Genomic DNA, 26347 nt, shown 5'->3' with positions numbered 1-26347 from the left:
ATACACATAAGAAAGACATGTGGGTCGGTAAGTTGCCCCCAGTGTGTAGCTGAGGCGTAGAATCCTGTGGGGTGGGGAGTCGATTTGATGGGAATGGTGGAAAATTTGTGGAGGTTTAGTGTAATAGAAAGCTTGAGGGTTGGCATGGTCTTGATGGGCTGAGGGGCCTTTGCCATTTTGTATGACTGCACAAGAATCTGATTACAGAATGCAAGCAATCGAACAGAATGCCTGCATTAACTGACTGACCCAATAACCACAAATGCATCAATCGCACGTGTAAAGCTGGTTCACAGACTTAGTGACGTCTTCTCAAAACAAGCAAGAGTTTGATTTCCAAAACACTTTACTGACTTACTCTGCGATGTCCGGGATTTTGAACGTCCGAGGTAGCACCTTCTGGGAACTCATCAGCAAGCTGGGGAACTGTATGTTCTTGGAATTCTAGCAGAACAATGGAATGGATTAAGTTTTAGAATTGGTGGAGGGGTGTTACTTAACACATATAGTTGTCAATACCAAGGGAAATATTATACTAGATGGCACAATAATCACAAAGGTGCATGGGTTTGTAGGTTAATTATTCACTGTAAGTCGCCCCTACGTGGAGGTGAGGGGTAGAATCTGAGGGAAGTTGTGGTGAGAATGAAATTAAATGAGTATAAATGGCTGGATGATGGGCAGCATGGATTTGGTAGGCCAAAGGGTCTAGTTTTCGTACTGTACCTCTTCGAGACTCTAAGTGACCACCTCACTGGAACATAACAATTCTTTGTAAACTCTAGAGACTATTGGCCGTGAAAATCCCAGGAGATTATCAGCTTCTGAGATACTCAAACCACTCCATCTGGCACAGACAATCATTCCACAGTCAAAGTCACTTTATCCCCCTTTCCGATCTCTGCTCTGAACAACTACTGAACCTCTTCCCAGGTCTGCGTGATTTTATGCATTAAGCTGCTCCCTGCATGATTGGCTGATCAGATATTTGCATTAATGAGCAGGTATACCGGTGTGTAACGTAATTGATGGAAAGGTACATAATCACTTTAAGAGGCTGGTCTAATGTGATGACATAATTACTTAAAGGGTTTTTAAATGCACTTTGTGTTCAGTTTTTTGGTGTTCAATAAAAGAGTTGCTACAGCTTTTCTGAAACATATAGTGTCTCCACCATTTTAGAAACATAGAAATGTAGAAAACGCAGAGCACAATACAGGCCGTTTGGCCCACAAAGTTGTGCCGAACATGTCTCTACCTTAAAAATTACTTGGCTTGTCTATAGCCCTCAATTTTTCTAAGCTCCCTGTACTTATTCAAAAGTCTCTTAAAAGACCCTATTGTATCTGCCTCCACCACAGTTGCTGGCATCCCATTCCGCGCACTCACCACTCTCTGAGTAAGAAACTTACCCCTGACATTTCCACTGTACCTACTCCCCAGCACCTTAAACCTGTGTCCTCTTGTGGCAACCAATTCAGCCCTGGGAAAAAGTTTTATTAGTGAAAACCTACAGGTGTACCTAATAAGGTAGCCACTGAGTGCATTTGTGCTTCCAGTGTTTTCCCAACTCCCCTTTGAAGGATATTCCCAAACCTATCTCCACTACCCGGGCTTTCCCAACTCCCCTTTGAAGGATATTCCTGAATCTATCTCATCTACCCAGGCCATCCTCTGCATGAAACATTTCTCTCCTTGGTGTTTGGTACCCTTTACCCATTCCGAATCTGTGACTGTGAGCATCAAACGGTCCTTGGACCCATTTGTCCAAAGCACAACTTCACTTGAAGGACGACCAGCTCAGCATCCATCTACGTAATGGTGGATGTTCAGGGTGACAGGGGTCATGAAGTGTGTGAAGTTACCATTTCTAGGGAGAAGGTTCTCAGGAAACTGAAAGGTCTGAAGGTAGATAAGTCAGCTGAACCAGATGGGGCACACCCCAGGGTTCTGAAAGAGGTGGCTGACGAGACTGAGGAGGCATTAGTACTGATCTTTCAAGAATCACTAGATTCTGGAATGGTTGTGGAAGACTGGAAAATTGCAAGTGTCACTCTACTCTTCGAGAGAGGCAGAAGAAAGGAAACTATAGACCAGGTAGCCTGTCCTCAGCAATTGAGGTGATATTGGAGTTGAGATTAAGGATGAGATCTCAGAGTACTTGGAGTCACATGATAAAATAAGTCGTCGTCAGTATGGTTTCCTCAAGGGAAATCTTGCCTGTCAAATCTGTTGAAATTCTTTGAAGAAATAACAAGTAGGATAGACAAAGGAGAATCGGTTGGTGGCGTGTAGCTGGATTTTCAGAAGGTCTCTGACAAGATGCCATACATGAGGCTGCTTAACAAGCAACAAGCTCATGGTATTACAGGAAAGACTGTAGCATTGATAAAGCAGTGGCTGATTGGAAGCAGGCAAAGAGTGGGAATAAAGGGAGCCTTTTCTGACTGGCTGCCAGTGACTAGTGGTGTTCCACAGGGGTCTGTGTTGGGACCAATTCTTTTTACGTTACATGTCAATGATTTGGATGATGGTATTGATGGTTTTTATTCAAAAGTTTGTAGATGTTAAGAAGATAGATGGAGGGACAGATAGTTTTGGGGAAGTAGAGAGGCTGCAGAAGGACTCAGATAGATTAGGAGAATAGGCAAAGAAATGGCAGATGGAATACAGAGTTGGGAAGTGATTTCCAAATGGAGAGAAACTACAAAAAGCTGAGGTGCAAAGGGAATTTGGAGTCCCTGTGCAGGATTCCTTAAAGGTTAATTTGTAGGTTGTGTCTATAGTGAGGAAGGCAAATGTGATGTTAGCATTCATTTCAAGAGGAGTAGAATATAAAAACAAGGATGTAATGTTGAAATTTTTAAAGCACTGGTGAGACCTCACTTGCAGTATTGTGAACAGGTTTGGGCCCCTTATTTTTGAAAGGATGCGCTGAAACTGGAGAGGGTTCAAAAGAGGTTCACAAAAATGATTTCAGGATTGAACGGCTTGTCAAATTACGAACGTATGATGGCTTTGGGCCTGTGTTCTTTAGAATTCAGAAGAATGAGGGGTATCCTCATTGAAACCTATCGAATGGTGAAAGGCCTTGATAGAGTGAATGCGGAAAGGATATTTCCTATGGTTGGAAGACCAGAGGACACAGACTCAGAACAGAGGCATCCTTTTACAATGGAGATGAAGAGGAATTTCTTTAGCCAGAGAGTGGTGAATCTGTGGAATTCTTTGCCTCAGGCAGCTATAGAGGCCAAGTCTTTATTAAATACCCCCAGGCAGAGGTTGATAGATTCTTGGTAGGACAGGCCATGAAGGGATATGGCGAGAAGGCAGGAGATTGGGGCTGAGGAAAACTGGATCAGCCATGATGAATTGGCAGAGCAGACTCGATGGGCCAAATGGCATAATCCTGCTCCTATAGCTATGGTCTTATGGTCTTTGTTAATCTCTCAGCCCAGGAGACAGTCTAGCTGAATTTCTATATCCTCTTTAAAACCTCTTTCAGCATATAAGAAAGTAGGGAGCAGGAGTAAGCCCTTGGCCTCTCAAGCCTTTCAATTGGTTTGAGTTAACACCTTTCTGGAATGCACCAAAAAGCTGGGGAAATGTATGATCTTGGAATTCTAGCAACTTAATCGAACACATTGAATTTTAGAATTAGTAGAGCAGTAGTGCTCAACATGGTCGGCCTCAAGCCGCAGTTTTCTTCTGTGCCAATTCACCAAAAATGTATCTGCACCCTTTAAGTTCCCCCAGTGATCCTGCGTCCATGGCACAGTATTCCAGAGATTGAGGCTCTCTGTGAGAAATGGTCACCCTGTGCTTCAGGATTAGCTGACTGGCCCCTAATCCAGTCCCCTTGCTCAAGCTGCTCCACCGGTAGAAACATCTCAACATCAACTTGCTCAGGATGTTGCATATTCCAGCAACATCGCCCTCAGACTTCCAAACTCCAAAGGCTACAGATATAACTATTTTAGCCGTTTGTGGCAGGACAACCATCCCATCCCTGGAATTAGCCATGTCAGTCTCTTTCTGAATGATCTTCTTCCATTTTGTGGAAATATGAAGAACCATTTGCCACCTTGGATATTTGGCTCCTGCTCTCTGCCAACTGATAAATGATTAGACCAAAAGACCATAAAACATATGAGTGCAATTAGCAATATTCCCTCTAAGGTGTGCGCGTGCACGGACTCACACGTCTTTTGCTGCTGGTGCACAAAGGAGTTTAAGCTGCACACAAAAGGTTGTCACCCTCTACCTCATTGGCATGTTAAGTATATTTCACGATCGTACACAATTGCATTTCCTTTTCCGGTTTCTGATGGGGATGGTGTTGACGACGTGGAGTTTACGATGATTTTCTGCAGATTTTAGAACCGGCTTATGTGTACCGATTTTATTGAAGAAATTATTCAGTGTGCCCATGTTGTTGTCATTGGGCAAAAAAATTGCACAGCACAAGAGTTTTGCGCACACTGGTCATTACAAATTAGAGGGAACATTGATAATTAGGCCATTGTGCTCATCAAGTCCCCTCTGCCATTCGATCCGGGCTGATTTACTATCCTTCTTAACCCCACTCTCCTGCCTTCTCCCTGTAATCTTTGACACTCTAACTGATATAGAATCTATCAACCTCTGCTTTACGTATATATCCCAATGACTTTGCCGCCCACTGCGGTGAAGTTCTTTAGGCAGTGTGTGGTGAATCTGTGGGAATGATTCACCCACTGCCTAAAGAAATTCTCCCTCATCTTCTTCTTAGAAGGGATGACCCTCTAAGTATTCTAAAGCTGTTTCCTCCGGTCCTGGATAACCTGACTGTAGGAAACATCCTCTCCACGTCCATTCCATCTAGGTCTTTCACTATCTGGAAGTAAAAGTTTTGAGAACTAAGCCCAATGCTGTTTGAAGGAAATATTGGATGATTGCCCCAAAGTGGATGATGTACTCACGTATATGGTTACCCTGATGCTCTCGCTCACTGGTCTCATGTAGTTGTCCAGGGTGAAGATCCTGTACTTGACTGCAAAGGCAAGAGAAGAGCAACACACGCATCAGGACTGAACGGGCAAAAGTGTGACCTGCCTTCCGATGCAGAGCAGCCTCGTTAAACGAGATTCAGCACTGCCGATGAGGCGTCCAACAAACAGAGTCCTGGGTCACAGTGAACTGATATCGTTGCCTGTTCACTATTGCTGCTCAGCAGCCAGTCTGATGCCTCCAGTGAGGGAGGCAGCAGACACCCAGCTTCAATCCTGACCTCCAGTGCTGTCTGGGTGGAGTTGAACCCAATGAAGCCAAAGTTCAGGGGCAAGGTGGAGTGGTCAGAGAAAACGAGGGGAATTTCTGCAGCCATGAGACAATCTACTCTCTGCAGAGATAAAATCAGAAAATACTGGAACACACTGGATTTGTGGAAAGAGTGAAAAGTTGACATTCTGGGATGGAGACCTTCGGTCAGGATTGTTCATTAACACGAGTCTAGCAGACAAGTGAGACCATCTGTCGAAACTCTTGTCACTTTACAAGGGGTGGCAGGGACAAGTAAGCCGGGCAAAGTCATTCAATAATGGACATGGATTTAGTGTGGTACTTGGGCTATCAGTTAACCAGCTGATAACCAGCCGGACAGCATCAGGGTATTTCACTCCAGGGAACTTTCACCCATCTCCTGGGCGACAATAAAAGGAGGGAATGCCCAAGATTTTCCGCCAGGCTGAACGAGAGAGCGACTCAGTGGTGCAGCGGTTAGTGCTGCTGCCCCTCAGCTCCAGAGACCTGGGTTTGATCCCGACCTCCTTCAGTCTGGATGGAGTTTGCACGTTCTCCCTGTGACCGCAGATACCTCCCCACATCCTGGAGACTGTTCAGTTGCTGCAGTAAGTTGCCACTGTCGTGTCGGGTCGACCATGTGAGGCTGTCCACTGTGCTCCGGTTCCCTCCCACGTCTCATTAGTGGACGGGACAGAAGTTAATTGGCCACCATGGATTTCCCCTGAGTGTGTGGGTGGGTGGTAGGATGTGGGAACGCGAGGAGAGTAGATGGTCAGCACAGAATCGATGGGCCAAATGGCCTATTTCTAACCTGTGTGATTCTATGTGAAGCAACAATGAACAGCTGAGGCTGAAGAGGCAGCCCAAGTTAGTGTCAGTTCATCTACAGTTTTCAATGCTTAGCCATAAGAAAGGAATGGGAGCAGTGGGCTATCAAACAATGGTGGTGCATTGATTTCCTGTTATCCCACTGCCCAACAGTCAGTGCTGTTCGTTCAATAGGATTGAATACCCGGCGGGAATAGAATGCCGATCCACCCAGCTTTCTCTGGTTCTACTCCCAATTTGCTTTGGACATTGGCAGTTTTGTGGGTGGTGTGATTGGGGATGGTTATGGGTTGGAGTTTAGGATAGGGACAAAGCTCAAGGTTTGGATATCACATCCACTGGATCTTTCTGCTAAGTACTCGATAATCCTGATAGGGTGACGCACAGCAGGAGGGGCAGGTGCTTTTCCATATCTCCGTGCAACACAGAAGGAGATCTTGCAGGGGGTCATACACGGGTCACAGAGCACAGATCATTCCCTGTGCCCCATGGAGTCACATCGACCATCAACCACCCATTTATCCCAATCCTACTCCAATCCAATTTGGTTCGTCCCACATTCCCGTCAGCTCCGCTAAGATTAGACCCTTGACCAGCACACCAGTGTCGGCATCAAACCGGGCCTCTGGAGCCATGGGACAGTGCCCATGTCAGCTGTGACATCGTGACATTTGTGATGTGGCCACCACAAAGCAGTGTGTATGTTACTGGACTACTCACCAGCCTCGTTGGGGGTATATATTGGCTTGTCCGTCTGAATGAAGATATAACCCTTCCTTGAACAGAGCTTGACAGGAGTCATTTTCCTGGTTGGAAAGAGTTCAGGACACTCGGCTACCAGAGAGACGTACTTTTCCTTACGGAGCCAAATGTACAGGTTTTTGATGAGATTTGGGAGAGCCTGTGGGATTACAACCATGGTGATCATCAGCCATACTGGCTCATTCACAATGTTCTGCTCTGAAATTGTCACCTGAAGTTTCTCACAAGAAAATAGGAACATGAGTAGGCCACTCGGCCCCTCAAGCATGCCTCACCATTCAGCATCAGCTGGGTGAATGGGGTCACCCTTCATTCCTCTGAACTCCAAAGAATACTGAAACAGGCTGTCCATCTTCTGTTGGTAGGACACCCCCTCTCAGTCCAAGCATTACCCATTGAATCCCCTTTGGAAAACCTCCAATGCTACTGTATTTGTATGAAAGGGTGCCAAAACTGTGCATGGTACTCCACCTATAACTTCGCCAACCCTCTACCACTGTATCACAGCTGCCAATTGTTAACTTCCAGCCCCTTTACAATACAAGCTGATTGTTTTTTAAAAGCATAAATTCAATAGTTCAATATTTCCATTTAATATCAGAGACTGTACACAATAATCAGCTTGAAATTCTTGGTCTTCGCAGACATCCACAAAAACAGAAGCGTACCCCAAAGAATGAGCAACAGTGAAAATGTAAGAACTCCAAAGCCCCCTTCTTTCCCCCTCCCACGCACAAGCCTCTCCATCCCCCTCACCAACTTATTGCAGCAAAAAAAAAAGCATCAGCACCCACCACCCACCAAGCAAGCGATAGCAAAGCCCCCAAGAAAGACCATGATCGACAGTCCAGAATAACCAGTTGTTCACCTGGCCAATTTGACATGCCATGGGCTCTCTACCTCTCTCCCTAATAAAGGGACAGAGAGGTGTCACACAATGAGAGGGGAGATAAACAAAAACAGAAACTTATAGAGTTGTGCACCAGGGAAATGGGGCCTTTTTCCCAAGTGGTCCATCCTAACCAAGATTCCCATATAAGCAAGTCCCATTTGACTGCATTTGATCAACATCCCTTGAAAACTCTCCTAACCACGTTTCTTTTTATGTACTTGCTGAACATGCCAGCTAGCCTTTTGTGACTCATGCACTAGAGCACCTCAATCCCCCAGACTTCATTTAATAGTTTGCCATTTCATTCTTCTTGTGCATGACCTCCCATATCCCCACATTAAACTCCATTTATTGACCTACTACCTCACCTTGTAGACATTAAGCTTGCCTTTTTTCTCAAGTTTTTTTTTGGTGGAGAGACATGCAGCGAAGCAGCAGGATCACCTTGGTTGTAGCTTGGACAAGGCCTCAGTCTTGGTCTTGGTTCTAGCATGGTATCCAGGCTTGGTTGGGGGAGGCCTCTCCTGTTGGTGCTGCCCTCCAGTGCTGGATCAGTGGAATTACAGTCTGGACTGCAGGGAACCATCAATTTGAGGGACTCATTGCCCAGGAACTTGGTCTAAAAATTTGTTTTCTTATGCGACTATGTTCTTTTTTCCTGTCTTGTTATTTTCAATGCACGTGTATATTTTTGCACCTTGGCCCCAGAGGAACGCTGTCTCATTCGTCTGTATTCATGTATGGTTTTTAATGACAATTAAACTTGATTTGATTTGATTTTCTTCACTCTGTGTTGGCAGGGTTCAAATTTTGAATGCAAATGTCCATTTTTTATATGTATATATTATATATGTATAAAAGATATAACTCTGGACAATAGACAATAGGTGCAGGAGTAGGCCATTTGGCCCTTTGAGCCAGCACCGCCATTCACTCTGATAATGGCTGATCATCCACAATCAGTATCCAGTTCCTGCCTTATCCTCATAGCCTTTGATTCCGCTATCTTTAAGAGCTCTATCCATCTCTTTCTTGAAAGCATCCAGAGACTTGGCCTCCACAGCCTTCTGGGGCAGACCATTCCATACATCCACCACTCTCTGGGTGAAAAAGTTTTTCCTCAACTCCATTCTAAATGGCCTACCCCTTATTCTTAAACTGTGGCCTCTGGTTCTGGACTCACCCATCAGCGGGAACATGCTTCCTGCCTCCAGTGTGTCCAATCCCTTAATAATCTTATATGTTTCAATAAGATCCCCTCTCAGCCTTCTAAATTCCAGAGTACACAAGCCCAGTCGCTCCAATCTTTCAGCATATGACAGTCCCGCCATCCCGGGAATTAACCTTGTGAACCTACACTGCACTCCCTCAATAGCAAGAATGTCCTTCCTCAAATAATACACAGTATAGTGTTAGCTTTATATAGCTAAACCAATACCAAATTACAAAAGATAAATAAATATAAAGATAAATAATTGTTCTTTGAATGTATCTATCTGTCTTTCAGGTTTCTTGCTTTGTGGCTGCCTGTAAGCAGGCAAATCTCAAGGTTGTATAATTTATACCTACTTTGATAATAAATGTACTTTCAATATATCTACCTAGTTATTTATCTATCAAAGTAGGTATAAATTAAACAGCCTTGAGATTTGTCTGCTTACAGGTAGCCTCAAAGCAAGAAATCCAAAAGAACACAATTTAAAACAAAGAGAGAAAGCAAAACACTCCAGCGTGTGGTGAAAACTGCCCAGTGGATTATCGGCACCCAATTGCCAACCATTGAGAATATCTACCATAAATGCTGCCTGGCCAGGGTGAAAAGCATTATCAGGGATGCATTTCACCCTAACCATGGACTTTTTACTCTCCTCCCATCTGGTAGGCGCTACAGGAGCCTCCACTCCTGCACCAGCAGGCACAGCAAGAGCTTCTTCCCTGAGGCTGTGACACTGCTGAACCTCACATCACAGCGCTAAGCAGTATTGCATCCGTATTGTACTGTCTCAGTACTTTTATATTTGTGTGCTGTAGCACTTTTTTTATTTGCAGTCATTTTGTAAATAACACTATTCTTTGCATTTCTGGTCAGATGCTAAATGCATTTCATTGGCTTTGTATCTGTACTCGGCACAATGACAATAAAATTGAATCTAATCTAATCTAATCTAATTAACACACAATGAGCAGCAAAAGGGTAAAAAACACAAATCAAGCAAACAATAGAAACAAATTGAATCCATAGGCCCAAATCCTGGAGCAGCTGGAGTAGGCCCAGAGCCTTAGTCTCGTTCATCATATGTCATAATATTTAGGTATTAATGATGTTTTAATTATATGTATACGGGGGGTAATTTTAGAAAACTTAGCATATTTATTTTTCAACACAATCACCTCCTACATTTGCACACTTAGTCCAGCGGTCGTGGAGCATACAGATCCCTTCTTGGCTTCTTGGACCTCCAGAAAGTGGTCCACAGCAGGGGTGATGGATAAGTTCGTGGCTTAAGGTAGAAGGGGATGAGTTATACGGCTCTCGTTACATGCACGTGCAGTTCAGCTCTTTGAGTGATTATGCAGAAAGTTTGAAGTTAATAACTTTTGTGGTATTTCTGTTTCAGATAATTGAAAATTGCAAGTATGCACTGTCTGAGAAAATGGACAACATCGGCCTTCATGCAGTCATCCACTACCTCGGTCTCAAGGGCTCATCACCCAAGGAGGTCCACAAGGACATGGTGGCAACACTAGGGGAGGGTGAAAAATAAATGTGCTAGGTTTTTTCAAACTGACTCCTTCTACCTTACGCCATGAACTTATCAATCACCCCTCATAAATAGATAGATACTTAGACAGATAAACTGATAAATAAATAACTAAAATAGGAGATTTGTTGGAACTGCAGGACCTAGGAGCAGGTGGCCCCATTACGGTTCTTGGTGATGACATCTGCAGCAAGTGTTGGCTGCGTGAGGAATTCAGGATCAAAGTTGATGACCTGGAATCTGAGCTTTGGACACTGTGATGCATCAAGGTGGGGGAGAGTTATCTGGATATTGTGTTTCAGGAGGCAGTCACACCCATTAGATTAACTACTGGAAATTTGGTCTGCAGCCAGGGACAAGAAAGTGTGGCTGCGAGTGCGGCAGGAAGTGGGATCCAAGAGGTAGTACGGGAGGAGTGTGAGCCCTTGAACTTGCCGGACAAGTCTGAGATACTTGCCCTCTGTGATGATGAGCATCTGGGTTATTGGAAGGATGAGCAATCAAACAGCGACACAATGGTTCATGGAGCCATTCAAGAGGGGGCACGAGAAGAGAAATATAGTTGTAATAGAAGGCAGGACAGGCAGAATAGAAGGCATCAAGCAGTCGAGGCTTTGTATGAGGTTCTCATACAAATGGAGGGTGCAATATTTTGATGGAAAACCAGTGTATTATGCCTAAACAATGGAGACTACAATGGGATGAGGGAGGATTTGGCTAGTGTAGACTGGGAACACAGGCTATATGGTTGAGGAGCAGTGGAAGACTTTCAAAGAGATTTTTCACAGAGCTCAATGAAAGTATATTCCTGTTAAAAGCAAGGACAGGAAGGGTGGGGAGAACCAACCATAGATAAATCAGGAAATAAAAGAAGGCATCAAACTAAAAGCTCATGCATACAAAGTTGCCAGTGTAACGGGAAGCTGGAAGATTTTGAAAACTTTAAAAAGCAACAAAGAACCGCTAAGCAAGCAATAAAGGAAGGGAAGATAGCTTATCAAAAACAATTAGCACAAAATTTAAAAATGGATAGTATAAGTTTTTATAATTATATAAAGCAGAAAATATAAAAGTGGGCTAATGTAACCCCACTTTTTAAAAAAGGAGGGAGAGAGAAACCAGGGAATTATAGACTGGTTAGCCTAACATCGGTGGTGGGAAAACTGCTAGAGTCAGTTATCAAAGATGTGATAACAGCACATTTGGAAAGCGGTGATATCATCAGACAAAGTCAGCATGGATTTGTGAAAGGAAAATCATGTCTGACGAATCTCATAGAATTTTTTGAGGATGTAACTAGTAGAGTGGATAGGGGAGAACCAGTGGATGTGGTCTATTTGGATTTTCAAAAGGCTTTTGACAAGGTCCCACACAGGAGATTAGTGTGCAAATTTAAAGCACACGGTATTGGGGGTATGGTATTGATGTGGATAGAGAATTGGTTGGCAGACGGGAAGCAAAGAGTGGGAATAAACGGGACCTTTTCAGAATGGCAGGCAGTGACTAGTGGGGTACCGCAAGGCTCAGTGCTGGGACCCCAGTTGTTTACAATATATATTAATGACTTGGATGAGGGAATTAAATGCAGCATCTCCAAGTTTGCGGATGACACGAAGTTGGGCGGCAGTGTTAGCTGTGAGGAGGATGCTAAGAGGATGCAGGGTGACTTGGATAGGTTAGGTGAGTGGGCAAATTCATGGCAGATGCAATTTAATATGGATAAATGTGAAGTTATCCACTTTGGTGGCAAAAACAGGAAAACAGATTATTATCTGAATGGTGGCCAATTAGGGAAAGGGGAGGTGCAACGAGACGTGGGTGTTATTATACAACAGTCAATGAAAATGGGCATGCAGGTACAGCAGGCGGTGAAAAAGGCGAATGGTATGCTGGCATTTATAGCAAGAGGATTTGAGTACAGGAGCAGGGAGGTACTACTGCAGTTGTACAAGGCTTTGGTGAGAGCACACCTGGAGTATTGTGTGCAGTTTTGGTCCCCTAATCTGAGGAAAGACATGCTTGCCATAGAGGGAGTACAAAGAAGGTTCACCAGACTGATTCCTGGGATGGCAGGACTTTCATATGATGAAAGACTGGATGAACTAGGCTTATACTTGTTGGAATTTAGAAGATTGAGGGGGGATCTGATTGAAACCTATAAAATCCTAAAGGGATTGGACAGGCTAGATGCAGGAAGATTGTTCCTGATGTTGGGGAAGTCCAGTACGAGGGGTCACAGTTTGAGGATAAAGGGGAAGCCTTTTAGGACCGAGATTAGGAAAAACTTCCACACACAGAGAGTGGTGAATCTGTGGAATTCTCTGCCACAGGAAACAGTTGAGGCCAGTTCATTGGCTATATTTAAGAGGGAGTTAGATATGGCCCTTGTGGCTAAAGGGATCAGGGGGTATGGAGGGAAGGCTGGTGCAGGGTTCTGAGTTGGATGATCAGCAATGATCATACTGAATGGCAGTGCAGGCTCGAAGGGCTGAATGGCCTACTCCTGCACCTATTTTCTATGTAAAATGGTGCCGAAGTGAAGGTAGGCCTCGTGGTGAACGGGAAGGGGAAATTGATATTGTGTATTGAGGAAAGGGCCAACGCTTTGAATGACTATTTTGTGTCGGTGTTCATGGTGGAGGACTCTTCTAACATGCCGAAGAGAGATGTTATGGATGCGATGGGAGGTTAGGACCTCAATACAATAGCTATCACTAAAGAGGTAGTGCGAGGAGCATACTTGTGGGCCTGAAGATAGATAAGTCCCCTGGTCCTGATGGAATGCATTCCAGGGTACTGAAAGAAATGACAGAAGTTATAGTAGAGGCTTTAGTGAAAATTTAGCAAAATTCTCTGGACCCTGGGCAGGTCTCAGCAGATTGGAAGAAGATGAATGTCACGCCACTGTTCAAGAAAGGATGTCGGCAAAAGGCAGGTAACTATAGGCCAGTTAGCTTAACATCTGTCGTTGGGAAAGTGCTTGAACCTATCACTAAAGAGGAAATAGTGAGGTATCTGGAAAGAAACAGATCCATCAAGCAGATGCATCATGGATTCAGCAAAGGCACCCTGTTTGACAAACTTAATGGAGTTCTTTGAGGATAAAACAAGTGCAGTGGATAGAGGGGAACAGATAGACGTCATTTACTTGGATTTCAAAAAGGCGTTCGATAAGGCGCTGCAAAAAAGACTAATCTATAAGATAAGGATGCATAGAGTTGGGGGTGATGCATTAGCTTGGATAGACGATTGATTAACTAATAGAAAGCAGAGAGCTGGGATACATGGGTGTTACTTTGGTTGGCAATCAGTGGTGAGTGGTGTACTGCGGGGGTTGGTGCTGGGCCCACAACTGTTCACGATATACACTGACGATCTGGAAGAGAGGACCATGTGTAGTGTATCTAAGTTTGCAGATGACACTAAATTGAGTGGAAAAGCAAATTGTACAGAGGATGTGGAGAGTCTGCAGAAAGATGTAGATAGATTAAGTGAGTGGGCAAGGGTCTGGCAGATGGAGTATAATGCTGGTAAATGCAAGGTCATCCACTTTGGAAGGAAAAATGGCAGAGCAGATTATTATTTAAATGGTAAAAAAAAATTGCAGCATTTTGCTGTGCAGAAGGACTTGGGACTACTTGTGCATGAATCACAAAAGGTTGGTTTGCAGGTGCAGCAGGCTATCAAGAAGTAAATGGAATGTTAGCCTTCATTGCTAGAGGGATTGAATTTAAGAGGAGGGAGGTTATGCTGCAACTGTACAGGGTACTGGTGAGGCCGCACCTGGAGTACTCCTTGCAGTTCTGGTCTCCTTACTTGACGAAGGATATACTGACTTTGGAGGCGGTGCAGAGGAGGTTCACCGGCTTGATTCCAGAGATGAGGGGTTTTAGACCATGAGGAGAGATTGAGTCGACTGGGACTGTACTCGCTGGAATTCAGAAGAATGAGAGGAGATCTGATAGAAACACATAAGAAACATATAGAAACACAAGCCCGTTTCTGTGCTGTGATGTTTCTATGGTTTCTATAGGTGCAGGTCAGTGGGACTAGACGGAAAAATGGTTCGGCACAGCCAAGAAGGGCCAAAAGGCCTGTTTCTGTGCTGTAATAATTCTATGGTTTCTATAAAATTATGAAAGGGAGGAAAGTTGTTTCCACTGGTAGATGAGACTAGAACTAGGGGACATAGCCTCACGATTCGGGGGAGTGGACTTAGGATGGAGATGAGGAGGAACTGCTTTTTCCAGAGGGTGATGAATCTGTGTAATTCTCTGCCCAAAGAAGCAGTGGAGGCTCCCTCAGGAAATATATTTAAAACATGGTTTTGCCTAGTAGGGGAATCAAGGGTTACGGGGAAAAGGCAGGTATGTGGAGATGAGTCCATAGCCAGATCAGTCATGATCTTATTGAATGGCGGAGCAGGCTTGATGGGCCAGATGGCCAACTCCTGCTCTCATTCCTGATGTTCCTATGTTAGAATATGTCTGCAGATTAGACATCGTTCTCTGTCACAAGGATCAGGAGTACCAAAGGCTGTGCTGTCTGCATGGTGCCTGGGATTGGGACATGTCAACAGAACTGCAGAGAAATTTGGATCGGAAGAGGAAAGATCCACCTCCCGTGGTCCATGTGGCTACCAATGAGGTAGGAAGAACAAGGAAGGTGATTCTGGAGCCAAATTAGTAAATTTTGGTTTGTTACCTTAGACAGGTGCAAATTGGTAATGGGTTAATAAGATTAGAGAGCCAGATGTATGCCTCAAATATTGGTGTGGGAGAAGTGGATTTGAATTTGTGCAACAGTGCCACCAGTATTGGGGAAGGAGGGAGCTCTTCTGATGGGATGAGCTCCACCTGAACCTTGCAGGGACCAGGGTCCTGACATATCACATATTGAGGTCTGTGAATAGAGCTTTAAACTTAATAGTTGTTGGGGTGTTGGGGGGGAGGGCTTCGAAAAGTAAGGGTAAAGTAAAAAAGAAGGAGAGCTCACGGAAGTTTCAAGAATGAATAAAATGGCAAATGCATAGAAAGGGATAAAAATTTAGAGACAAAATTGAGAAGGGTGATGAATGAGCACTGAAGGAGTTATACTGGAATGCACACAGAAAAGTAGATGATATTGTATTGCAGTTAGAAATTGGCAGGAATGAGGTCGTGGCTGAGAGCTTAACATCAATAGGTACATATTGTATTAAAAGTATAGACAAGTGGGTGGAAGATGCTGTTGGTGAAAAAAAAATCAAATCCTTAGAAGGAAATGACATAAGATTAGAAGATGCAGAATCCTTGTGGTAAAGTTAATAAACTTCAAAGATTTAAAAAATCATGATGGGAGTCAGGTCTTAGAAAAGTAGCCAAGATATAGGGCACAAATTACAAATATAAATGGAAAAGGCATGTAAAGAGGGCAAACCTATGGTGGACATAGGGCAGCGGTCCCCAACCACCAGGCCACAAAGCATGTGCCACCGGGCTGCGAGGAAACGATATGATTTGGCAATATGAGTCAGGTGCACCTTTCCTCATCCCCTGTCACGCTCTGTTGAGCTTGAACGAACGCGAGGTCATTACACGTGTGTCATCCATGACAGCGCGGGAAGGAGATCAACTCCTCGAGCTTGCAAATGACGGCGGGCTGAAAAGTATGTTTGACATAACATCTCTGCCAGCATTTTGGATCAAGGTCAAGGCTGAATATACTGAGATAGCCACGAAAGCACTGAAAATGTTGCTTCCATTTCCAACATATCTCTGCAATGAATGCAATGAAAACTAATTTGTGGAATAGACTGGACATAAGGAAATCCCAGGGCTCCCACTGATTCAGCCATATTGGTGTGTCGCAATGATTTTATATGTTCATACGAGGAAAATATGTGCTGTGTGTTTAATATCCAAACGGTACTTAAAATGTTATGATGCTATTGACTTATATAACCATATAACAATTACAGCACGGAAACAGGCCATCTCTGCCCTTCTAGTTCTAGTAGTGGATAGGGGAGAACCAGTGGATGTGGTATATTTGGATTTTCAAAAGGCTTTTGACAAGGTCCCACACAGGAGATTAGTGTGCAAACTTAAAGCACACGGTATTGGGGGTAAGGTATTGGTGTGGGTGGAGAATTGGTTAGCAGACAGGAAGCAAAGAGTGGGAATAAACGGGACCTTTTCAGAATGGCAGGCAGTGACTTGTGGGGTACCGCAAGGCTCAGTGCTGGGACCCCAGTTGTTTACAATATATATTAATGACTTGGATGAGGGAATTAAATGCAGCATCTCCAAGTTTGCGGATGACACGAAGCTGGGTGGCAGTGTTAGCAGTGAGGAGGATGCTAAGAGGATGCAGGGTGACTTGGATAGGTTGGGTGAGTGGGCAAATTCATGGCAGATGCAATTTAATGTGGATAAATGTGAAGTTATCCACTTTGGTGGCAAAAATAGGAAAACAGATTATTATCTGAATGGTGGCCGATTAGGAAAAGGGGAGGTGCAACGAGACCTGGGTGTCATTATACACCAGTCATTGAAAGTGGGCATGCAGGTACAGCAGGCGGTGAAAAAGGCGAATGGTATGCTGGCATTTATAGCGAGAGGATTCGAGTACAGGAGCAGGGAGGTACTACTGCAGTTGTACAAGGCCTTGGTGAGACCACACCTGGAGTATTGTGTGCAGTTTTGGTCCCCTAATCTGAGGAAAGACATCCTTGCCATAGAGGGAGTACAAAGAAGGTTCACCAGATTGATTCCTGGGATGACAGGACTTTCATATGAAGAAAGACTGGATGAACTGGGCTTGTACTCGTTGGAATTTAGAAGATTGAGGGGGGATCTGATTGAAACGATTAAGATCCTAAAGGGATTGGACAGGCTAGATGCAGGAAGATTGTTCCCGATGTTGGGAAAGTCCAGAACGAGGGGTCACAGTTTGAGGATAGAGGGGAAGCCTTTTAGGACCGAGATTAGGAAAAACTTCTTCACACAGTGAGTGGTGAATCTGTGGAATTCTCTGCCACAGGAAACAGTTGAGGCCAGTTCATTGGCTATATTTAAGAGGGAGTTAGATATGGCCCTTGTGGCTACGGGGGTCAGGGGGTATGGAGGGAAGGCTGGGGCGGGGTTCTGAGTTGGATGATCAGCCATGATCATAATAAATGGCGGTGCAGGCTCGAAGGGCCGAATGGCCTACTCCTGCACCTATTTTCTATGTACCGAACGCTACTCTCACCTAGTCCCACCGACCTGCACTCAGCCCTTAACCCTCCATTCCTTTCCTGTCCATATACCTATCCAATTTTTCTTTAAATGATAACATTGAACCAGTCTCTACCACTTCTACTGGAAATTCGTTCAACACTTACTTCAAGCTCCCCTGTCCTCCCCTGATAATTGACTTATCACTATATTCATGCGAGGAAAATATGCGCTGTGTGTTTAATATTAAATTCATTAGATAAACCCTTTTAGAAACGAAATTGAGTGTGTTAGTCACTTATCACCTATATTCCGGTTGTGATTAACACCACCCCCCGAACAGAATCGCCAAAAACGATTTGTAGAAAAAAAATCGGCAGGTACACGCATGCGCACACAGGTGCCCTTGCAAGGCTTCATGGTCATGGTAGTCTTTCTCGGGGTAAACACAACGTATTTGACTGCTACTCTTGTCCGTTGGCAACCCTACCCCCACCCCCCTCCCGGTCAGTCGGTCTGCAAGAATATTGTCAATGTGAAACAGGTCCACAGTGCAAAAAAGTTGGGGACCCCTGTCACAGGGGATTTCAATATGCAGGTAGATTGGGAAAATCTGTTTCGTGCTGGATTCCAAGAGAAAGAATTTGTAGAATGCCTAGAAGGTGGCTTTTTAGAGAAGCCTGTGGTCAAGCTCACTCGAGAAAAGGCAATTCTCAGTTGGGTGTTGTACAATGAACTAGGTTTGATGAGGGAGCTTAAGGCAAAGGAACCCTAAAGAAACAGTGATTGAATTCACCCTGCAGTTTCAGAGAGAGTGTAGTTAGAACCAGATGCATTAGTATTACAGTGGAATAAAGGCAATTACAGAGGCATTGGAGAGGAGCTGGCTAAGCTGATTGGAAGGAGTCATGGGCAGGGTTGACGGTAGAGAAGCAATGGCTGGAGTTTCTGGAAGTAACACAGAAGGCACAGGATTGGTTCATCCTAAAGAAGAAGTATTCTGAAGGGAGAATGAAGCAATCGTGGCTGTCAAAGAAGTCAAAGACAGCATAAAAGTTAAAAAGCTTAACAACAAAAATGTCTAACACCAGGGGCCATGCAAGGTCAAAGGAGGACAAGATACTTTATAGAGTGGTGGGTGCTTAGACAATAGACAATAGGTGCAGGAGTAGGCCATTCGGCCCTTCGAGCCAGTTCCGCTGCCGGGAGTAGTGTGGAGGCAAATACAATGGAAGCATTTAAGGACTCTCAGATAGGCAAATGAATGTGCAGAAAATGGAGGGATAAGGACATTTTATAGGCAGAATGGGATTAGTTTGGTTAGGCATTTAATTGCTTCTTTAATTAGTTTCTCATAACATCATGGGCCAAAAGGCCAGTTCTTGAGCTGTACTGTTCTATGTTCTTAGAGACTGGTATGGACAGAGAGCATAATATGGTCCATGTGGTTGCTTAGAATATGGTTTTCCATTGCTAAATCTATACAGCTTTGTTGCTAACTTCAATCACTAATATCACGTCTCCAAGCTATTTCATAACCCTGACAGACATGTAACCATAGATTCAGACCTCTGTCAGCAAAAAGCCTTCACTAGCAATGAAATTTCCAAAACAGTATCTAATTTTAATCACTTGTCATCTCCAGAGAAGCATTGTCATAGCGAGAAAAGCATTATTCTACAGTAACTAATGGTAGGCCATTTGCCATTCTAAATCTTCCGCCACTGTGGTGGTACAGTACTTACAGTAATATTTTTAATCTGTTGATAATTATTCTCCTCTGATAGAACGAACTCCACGTTTTCTGAAATTCTTTTCTGTGATATTGTATCGAGCAAATAAACTTGGACGTTCAGAGGGTGACTAACTCCGTCCAGCTGTATGGTGATGCTCTCCTTCACCCCAACGTTAATTATGTTGGGTGCAGTGATTATATAGCTGGGGGCAGGAAACAGAATGGAATGAAATTGAGACACATAACCCATGTATGTGCACGCATTCGTATTTGAACACACGCACATTCAGACTTAAGTAAACACATTCACAGTGACCCACTCAGTCTCTCTCAAACACATATGTTCACACCTGTGCACATGCAGACTTAAATGCACATATTCACACTCACACTCAAATTTAGACTCAAACACACATGATGACAAATATTCACATTCAAACACACGATCACAGATATTCACGCTCAAATGCACGTGATCACAAATGTTCACACTCACATTCTCACTCAAACATACATGATTATGAATATTCGCAATCAAATATGCATGCACAAACGTTCATACTTGAACACATTTACACACAGACACGTGTTCGCATTGCTGGCCGCACACATTCACACTTAAGCATGCTCAGATATACATATTCACACATTTGCAGTCACATACACATTCTCTCTCACACACATTCACATTGAAACCGCATTCACACATACATATCCACAAACATTCATGTTCACACATATTCACACTTAAACACAACACATTCAGGCTCAGATGCATATATTTGCACACTCATGCATATTTACACTCAGACACAATCACACTGAAAGAGAACCTACATTTTCACATCATTCACACTCAAACACATGCACGTTCATAAATATTCATACAGACACACTCTCACACATCTAGAATCAGCTACGTACATTCATACTCACATGCAAATTCACACTGAAGCATACTCACACACACAAACACACATAGTCACAAACACTCACACTCATGGACTCATACCCAGAGTCAAACGCATACGCTCACCCTCAAGCACACTGTTATTACTCCGCAAATTATCCACTGTGACTATTAGTAAAGCCAGTTTTACAACACATCGTGCATTGGAGACAGGTGGAAGGCAACTAACTTACGATACACTTTGTTCCGTAACTTGGATGACCATGTAGAGGCAAACCAGGACGGCCAACCACCTCATGTTTATAGCTAGCACCCACTGTCCGTGGACAGTGGCACCAGGGAAAGGAGGTAATCACAGCAGGCTAACAGCTCGCCTGGACTATTTCCCACTGCCTTTTATAGCTGGTCACTCAGCCATATTGATTTATGGCTACTTATTGACAGAGGATGTTTCAGCAAAGTTCAAAGATCAAAATAAATTTATCAAACTATGTCTATTCTACCATATACTCTATTACATTAATTTTGTTCAAGTCAAGTCAAGTCAAGTCAGGTAAAGTCAAGTCACTTTTTATTGTCATTTCGACCATAACTGCTGGTACAGTACACAGTAAAAACCAGATAACGTTTTTCAGGACCATAGTGCTACATGAACAATACAAAAACTACACTGAACTACGTAAAACAACACAAAACTACACTAGACTACAGACCTACCCAGGACTGCATAAAGTGCACAGAACAGTGCAGGCATTACAATAAATAATAAACAAGATAATATGCACAGTAGAGGGCAGTAGGTTGGTGCCTTACATAATAGAGAGAGAGAAAAAAGTGAATTACAGTAAGTATACTGTATATTACATAGTTAGCAAATAAGTAGTGCAAAAATTAAAAAAAATTAAAAAGTAGTGAGGTAGTGTTCATGGAGGTCCTGGGTATGACTCTAAACTGCAACTGGTGATGAGTCTCTGACTGGGGACTTTCAGAGCTTTGGGGAGAGTGGAGTTACCCCTTAGTCATTCATTGCTCCGAGGGCCGCTCTGACCAGGAACGGTAGCAACTGCAAGGGTTCCTGCTCAGGAATCGAGCAAAGGCCAACGGCAGATCCGGCAGGTTCAGTAAATGAACTTATGATGGAGAAGGCGGATGAGCTACGACCTCAAATGTCAACAGCTATAGTATAGGCGGATGAACGTTTGGGAAGAGAAATGGCGAAGTGAAGCACAATAAGTTATTTAAAATATTACAGAAAACTCTAGATCTAGATTTGAAAGACCTCCGCCTAATCAGAAATCTGTACTGGGAACAAACTACCGCTGTAAGAATAGATGGAGGAGTGAGTCAGTTTACGAAAATCAAGAGAGGCGTTAGACAAGGGTGTGTTTTCTCTCCTGATCTATTTAATGTGTACAGTGAGACAATATTACAAAAATTAAGAGACATCTTGGGAATCAAAGTTGGCGGTGAAAACATCAATAATTTCAGATATGCAGATGACACTGTGTTAATTGCAAGTACAGAGGAAGAACTACAAAACTAAATTGATATAATTGTTGAAGAAAGTGCAAAAATGGGTCTATTTATCAATTGCAAAAAGACAAAATGTATGGTGATCTCCAAAAAGAAGGAGAATCCTTTCTGCAGGCTGAGAATAATCGGGGAAGACATAAAACAAGTACAGAACTTTTGCTACTTAGGAAGCTGGGTAACATCAGATGGCAGGTGTGATTTGGACATTAAAAGAAGAATAGGGATGGCAGAAGACACCTTTACGAGAATGAAGAGTGTGCTGACCAACACTAAACTAGGCATGACAACCCACCTCAGAGCACTGAAATGTTACGTTTATCCAGTTATGTTATATGGCGCAGGATGTTGGACAATATCTAGTAACATGAGGAAATGAATTGTAGCAGCAGAGATGTGGTTTTTGAGGAAGTTGCAAAGAATATCATGGATGAAATGAATCTCTAATGAGGATGTCATGAACAGAGCAAATACAAAAAGAGAAATAATGTGTGAAATCATGAAAAGGCAATGTAACTTCATTGGACATGTGATTAGGAAAGAGGAGTTAGAATGCCCGGTAATTATGGGAAGATTGAAGGGAAGAAAGCAAGAGGAAGACTAAGACAAATGATGATGGAGACAGCAGCCAGAGAACTGGAGTTGATCCACTTGACCCGAAACAGGAGTGTGTGGGCCTTGGAAGTCAAAGCTCAAACTGGGCACTGCACCTGATGATGATGATGATGGTGAGTGTTCATAGAATCCATGTCCATTCAGAAATCATATGGCAGAGGGGAAGGAACTGATCCTGAATCACTGCGTGTGCACTTCTATGATTCTGTACCTCCTTCCTGCCATTAACAATGAGAAGAGGGAACGTCCCGGGTGATGAGGGTTCCTAATGATGGACATCATCTTTTTCAGGAGCCGCTCTTTGAAGATGTCCTGGCTACTACGAGGCTGGTGCTCATGATGGAGCTGACTAAGTTTACAACTCTCTGCAGATGACTTCAATGCTGAGCCAACCCCCCCCCCACCCCCATACCAAATGGTGATGCAGCCAGTTAGAATGCTCTCCATGGTACATCTGTAGAAATTTACAAGTGCTTTTGGTAACATACCAGATCTTCTCAAACTTCTAATGAAATACAACACTGTGGTGCCATCTTTGTAGCTGCATCAATATGTTGGGTCCAGGTTAGATCCTCAGAGATATTGACACCCAGGAACTTGAAATTGCTCACTCTTTCCACTTCTGATCCCTCTATGAGGACTGGTGTGTGTTCCTTTGTCTTACCTGTTGTGAAGTCCACAATAGGTTCTTCGGCCTTACTGACGTGAAGTGTTATGTTGTTGTTGCAACACCACTCAGCTAGCTGAAATACCTTGCTCCTGTGCACCCTCTCATCACCATCTGAAATTCTGCCAACAGTAGTTGTGTCATCAGCGAGTTCATAGATGGCATTTGAGCTTTGTCTAGCATAGAGTCATGGGTGTAGAGAGAGTAGAGCAGTGGGCTAAGCTTACATCCCTGAGGTGCAACAGTGCTAACTGCCAGAGAGGTGGAGATGTTGTTTCCGAATTACACAGGTTGTGGTCTTCAGGTTAGGAAGTTGAGGATCCTGTTGCAGAGGGAGATACAGCGAAGCTTTTTGATTAGAACTGTCGGAATGATGGTGTTAACGCTGAGCTGTAGTCAATAAACAGTATCCTGATATAGGTATTTTATTGTCCAGGTGATCCAAGGCTGTGTGAAGAGCCAATGAGATCACATCTGCCATAGACATATTGAGGTGACAGGCAAATTGCAGAGGTTCAGGTCCTTGCTGAGACAGGAGTTCATTCTAGCCATAACCAACCTCTCAATGCTCTTCATCACTGTAGATGCAAGTGGCTTCACATCGGGGCACCTTCCAGAAAGGCGACTCGTTCAAGCAGATCCGATGGTTGTAGGGTAAAAAATGTGCCTGAACCTGGTTGAAAAGGTACTACGTTTCTGTACCTCCTGCCCGATGGGAAGTAGTGAGCAGAGGCCATGTCTTGGACGTGGTGTTCAATGCTTTCTCCTTTCTTCAGCTTCTCTCTGTCTTCAGTCTCTCTGGGACTGCAGGGCTAAGAACCTGGAGGGAAAAATCAGTGACATGGTTCATATACCTCATTGTGAAGCAAAGGGATATGGATTGTCATTGTTTCATCACCATACAAGGAGATGTCATCAGTTTGATAGAACATAGTGAACAGTGCACTGCTAGTGTCTCCGTGTTTGGTCACGAAACGTTTGCAAATGGATTGTAGGACTGGCGAGCAACTGAACCCAGCCATCAGCCACCCGAGCTACGCATCGTCCAACTTGTGAGTGGCAAAAATTAAACATAAAAGAGACACAATTCCTTCTGCCTACAATTAAACTCTTCTGCCTGTACAAGATCCATGTCCCTCTATTTTCTGCATACTTATGCGTCTATCTAGCAGCATATTACCTGCTTGCTCATCAGTCACTCTAAACACTCCCTCCCACTACCATCAGTGCGGAGCACACAGTAGTGACTCGCACAGGCTATTCTGACAGACCGTCACAAACCCGAAACCTCCCCCAACAAGATGACAAGGCCAGCAGGCATTGGGGAATGTCAGGTTCCAGCGCCTCCCCAACACAGTCCCAACAGGAAGCTCCATATTCCTTCATTGTTGATGGACTAAATCCAGTAAGACCCTCTCCCGAAACATTGGGAAAGAACCGTCACGGCATGAACATCAGTGGTTTAAGGAGGCAGCTCTCTATCGTATCTCAAAGCCAGTGAGAGATTGGCCAGTAAAGAAATCAATTGGGACATTCCCCATAGCAATCATACAGGACTATGGAGAGGGTGCAGGAACAAGCACCCAAGCTATCCCTGAATCAAGAAGTAGCAGCTACCAAGAGAGACAGAAGAGACTTGCTTCCTTAAAGATAGAAATACAAGGAAATACACAGCATGTAGCTAAGTCATATGGAAAACTTGCCCACCAGCCTCCAGGTCATTCAGAAAACTGACTCAGCAGTCTCCAGGACATTCAGAAAACTGACTCAGCAGTCTCCAGGACATTCGGGAAAATGACCCACCAGTCTCCAGAACATTTGGGAAACTGACCCACCAGCCTCCAGGACATTTGGGAAACTGACCCACCAGCCTCCAGGACATTTGAGAAACTGACCCACCAGCCTCCAGGACATTTGAGAAAACTGGTCCACCACCCTCTAGGACATTGGGAAAACTTCCCAGCAACTGCTAGGTCATTTGGAAAGCTGCCCAACAGCTGCCAGGCCCCCATTTTTTAACACTGATCCTACCCTCATGCATTTTATTCTCCCCACGTTCCCATCAAGTCCCCACAGATTCTACCTCACCCTTGCATATGTGGGACAATTTGCAATTAACCACTCAAACTGCACATCTTTAAGAAGTGTCACGAAACTGGAGTATTCAATGGAAACTCATGGGATCACAGGAAGAACGTACAGCTGCTACACACAAACACACACACACACACACACACACACACACACACACACACAGTCCCTGCGGTGGGGATCGATCCCTGGTCTCTGGTGCCAAGGCTCCCAAGGGGTTATCTCATTCAGTTCATTGACTTAACAAGGTGGTTTGATCAAATGTAACCCCAACCCAGCCACCACCCCACGGCGGGAGAGTTTGGACATGCAGAAAGTGTAAGACAGTCTTTCCTAAAGCCAACCACCTCTACCAGGAAGAAGCACAAGGCAGCAGAAACATAGGAAACCACCATGAAGGAGTTGCCCACCAAACCACATGCCATCCTGATTCAGAAACATATAGCTATTCCTTTCCCATCGCTGGGTCTAAATCCTGGAACTCCCTGCCTGAAAGAATTGTACTTGGACCCACACCTTGGGCACTGCAGCTGTTCAGTAAGACAGCTCAGCAATCCCTCAAGGATGACGAGAGAAGGGCAATTAAATGCTGGCTCAGCCTGTGAAGCCAACCTCCAATGTGAATGATTAAACGTTAAGATTTTAAAAGAAGCTCATTCACCGGAGAGTGCTGAGAAAGGGAACATCGATACATCCAGGAGAGACCTAGCATGGACAAATTTAAGGAGAAAGGAGGAGGAGGACCTTGTGGTTGTCCATGATGTTATGGATACCTTCATGGATTTGTTGGGCTGATTGTTTGGTCTCTCTGTTGTACAAAGCCAAGGTCAGACCACGAGACACGGTGTGTTGTTTCAGCCGTGTTAGATATGCCCCCTCCATATCATTCAACTAAATACACAACCCTCAACGAAGGCAAGGAGGCTCAATAGACAGCAGACACTGGAATCAGGAGCAACACCCTCTGGAAGGACTCATATCAAATGTCGAGGGAAACGGACAGTCGATATTTCTGGTCAAGACACATCGAGTCCAGATGAAAGAGACTTGATCCAAAATGTTGACTGTCCGTT

The 26347-nt window shown here is 44.1% G+C and overlaps 1 protein-coding gene across 1 annotated transcript in view; it reads right to left on the bottom strand.

Annotated features, from left to right (window-relative positions):
* LOC134346709 (complement C4-like) overlaps positions 1-20739 on the bottom strand; it is a 130318-nt gene extending 109579 nt beyond the window's left edge. The window contains exons 1-5 of the mRNA XM_063048264.1: positions 20605-20739; positions 19472-19664; positions 6832-7012; positions 4962-5032; positions 359-444 (exon numbers count right to left, since the gene is read on the bottom strand). Of these exons, the coding sequence (XP_062904334.1) occupies positions 359-444; positions 4962-5032; positions 6832-7012; positions 19472-19664; positions 20605-20669 (596 nt within the window). The 5' untranslated portion in view covers positions 20670-20739. The remainder of the gene's footprint in view (positions 1-358; positions 445-4961; positions 5033-6831; positions 7013-19471; positions 19665-20604) is intronic.
* Positions 20740-26347: the final 5608 nt, after the last annotated feature.

The sequence above is a fragment of the Mobula hypostoma genome, chromosome 5 (genome assembly GCF_963921235.1).
Source record: "Mobula hypostoma chromosome 5, sMobHyp1.1, whole genome shotgun sequence".
Lineage (NCBI taxonomy): Eukaryota > Metazoa > Chordata > Chondrichthyes > Myliobatiformes > Myliobatidae > Mobula > Mobula hypostoma.
This window is presented reverse-complemented; position numbering and strand designations above follow the sequence as displayed.